The 1,733-nt window shown below is 33.5% G+C and overlaps 1 protein-coding gene across 1 annotated transcript; it reads left to right on the plus strand.

Moving 5' to 3' along the window:
- Nucleotides 1-855: 855 nt before the first annotated feature.
- On the plus strand, nucleotides 856-1,727 carry LOC121310570 (olfactory receptor 4Q2-like; the record flags this gene model as incomplete). Its single annotated transcript, XM_041243655.1, has 1 exon — nucleotides 856-1,727. A coding segment is annotated over exon 1 (864 nt), but the record flags the coding sequence as incomplete, so codon positions are not given.
- Nucleotides 1,728-1,733: the final 6 nt, after the last annotated feature.

The raw sequence follows: 1,733 nt of genomic DNA on the forward strand, positions 1-1,733 counted from the left end.
TAAATGAGATTTTAGTCTAAAAGATGTTTCTAAAAAGTACAAATATGGAAGTTTTTATACATAGGAGAGGTTATTACTCTTAATAATAATAATAATAATAATAATAATAATAATAATAATAATGTTAAAAACACAAAAGGAAACACCGAGGCATAGTACAATATGTTTATGTTACTGCCTCCAAAAGCATGCATGGCATATCTGGTTTCAAGGATTCTGCATGCTTACTATTCATTCTGTAGTTAAATCTCTGTGTATGAAGGAAACTGAGAGTTTACATTCATGCTCAGGTAAAGGGCAATACAGTGTAATAAAGTGTTTGCTCTAGTCTTTAATGAACTCCTATTTTTTATGGAAATTATTCCATGTAAGTGATTTAAAGTGCTGTCTACAAGATATTTACAATGAACAGCAGTAATTGTAAAGAATGGAAGGTAGGTTTTTGTGCTTTTTATTTGCGAAGGCTCTGAAGCAGACCAATAAGAAAATACAAGACAATGAATAAAATCTATGTATGTTATAATCATGTATCCAAAGTAACAAATACATATAATACCCATGTGGTAATTTATAAATGGGTCACAATCTCATATACTGAATTCATTTTTCAAGACACATCATAATAACATGGATTGCATAGTCTTATGTAATAATAAAGCATTACTTGCCAGTAAAACACAAATGAGTTAATGCACTTACAGGGAGCACAGTGTTGGCTTTAGCATACATTAACCAACCTAATAACAGTAACACACAGCTGTACACAAACATGATTAAGCAATGGACTACTGCTCTGTAAGGTAAAAACTGCAATAACATGTTTCCTTTCTTTATCCAGACTACAAATAGCTCCTGTGGACAAGATGAACACCACCATCGCTGACTCTTCCATGTTAAGTTTAGAAGGCTTCATTGTATCTCCTGAAGCTGCTCACCCTCTTTTTCTGTTAACATTGGCAGTATATCTGGTTGTTCTTATTGGAAATGTTACTGTTTTTTCTGTTATTGTTTTTCAAAAGAATCTACATGAGCCAATGTATCTCATGATCTGTAATATGTCTGTTTGTGATTTGATTGGAAGCACAGCGGTAATGCCTAGATTAATGGCAGACTTCCTCACAGAGGTTAGATACATCTCACATGCAGCTTGTGTTATTCAGGCTTTCTGTGTTCATTTCTATGGTTCAACAGCTCAACTGATATTGACTGTAATGGCTTATGACAGATACATTGCAATTTGTAACCCATTAAGATACAACAGCATAATGACAACTAGTACTTTGGTGAAGCTCTGCTCCCTTGCCTGGGGAGTGGCATTCGTTTTAATAATAATCCTCTTTGCTCTTACTCTTAGACTTCCGAGATGCAGATCACGGATAGTGGAGACTAATTGTAGCAATGCAGCTTTATTTCTTTTATCCTGTGCTGACACTACTGTAAATAACATTTATGGCTTATTTATTACAGCTTTTCTAAGCAGTTTGTCTTTTTTGGTTATTGTCTGGACTTATGTTAGAATATTAATTACATGTTTATATAAAAGTCAAAGCAGTAGTAAAAGCAAAGCCATTCATACATGTGCTACTCACTTAACTGTCTATATTATTTTTGAATTAACTATTTTATTCACTATCATTATGCAACGATTTGAAAATGTCAGCCCAAATGCACGGAAAATGATTGGGGTGTTAATTACAACCTTGCCTCCGTGTGTTAATCCTATCATTTATGGA

Source organism: Polyodon spathula, unplaced genomic scaffold (genome assembly GCF_017654505.1).
Source record: "Polyodon spathula isolate WHYD16114869_AA unplaced genomic scaffold, ASM1765450v1 scaffolds_2256, whole genome shotgun sequence".
Lineage (NCBI taxonomy): Eukaryota > Metazoa > Chordata > Actinopteri > Acipenseriformes > Polyodontidae > Polyodon > Polyodon spathula.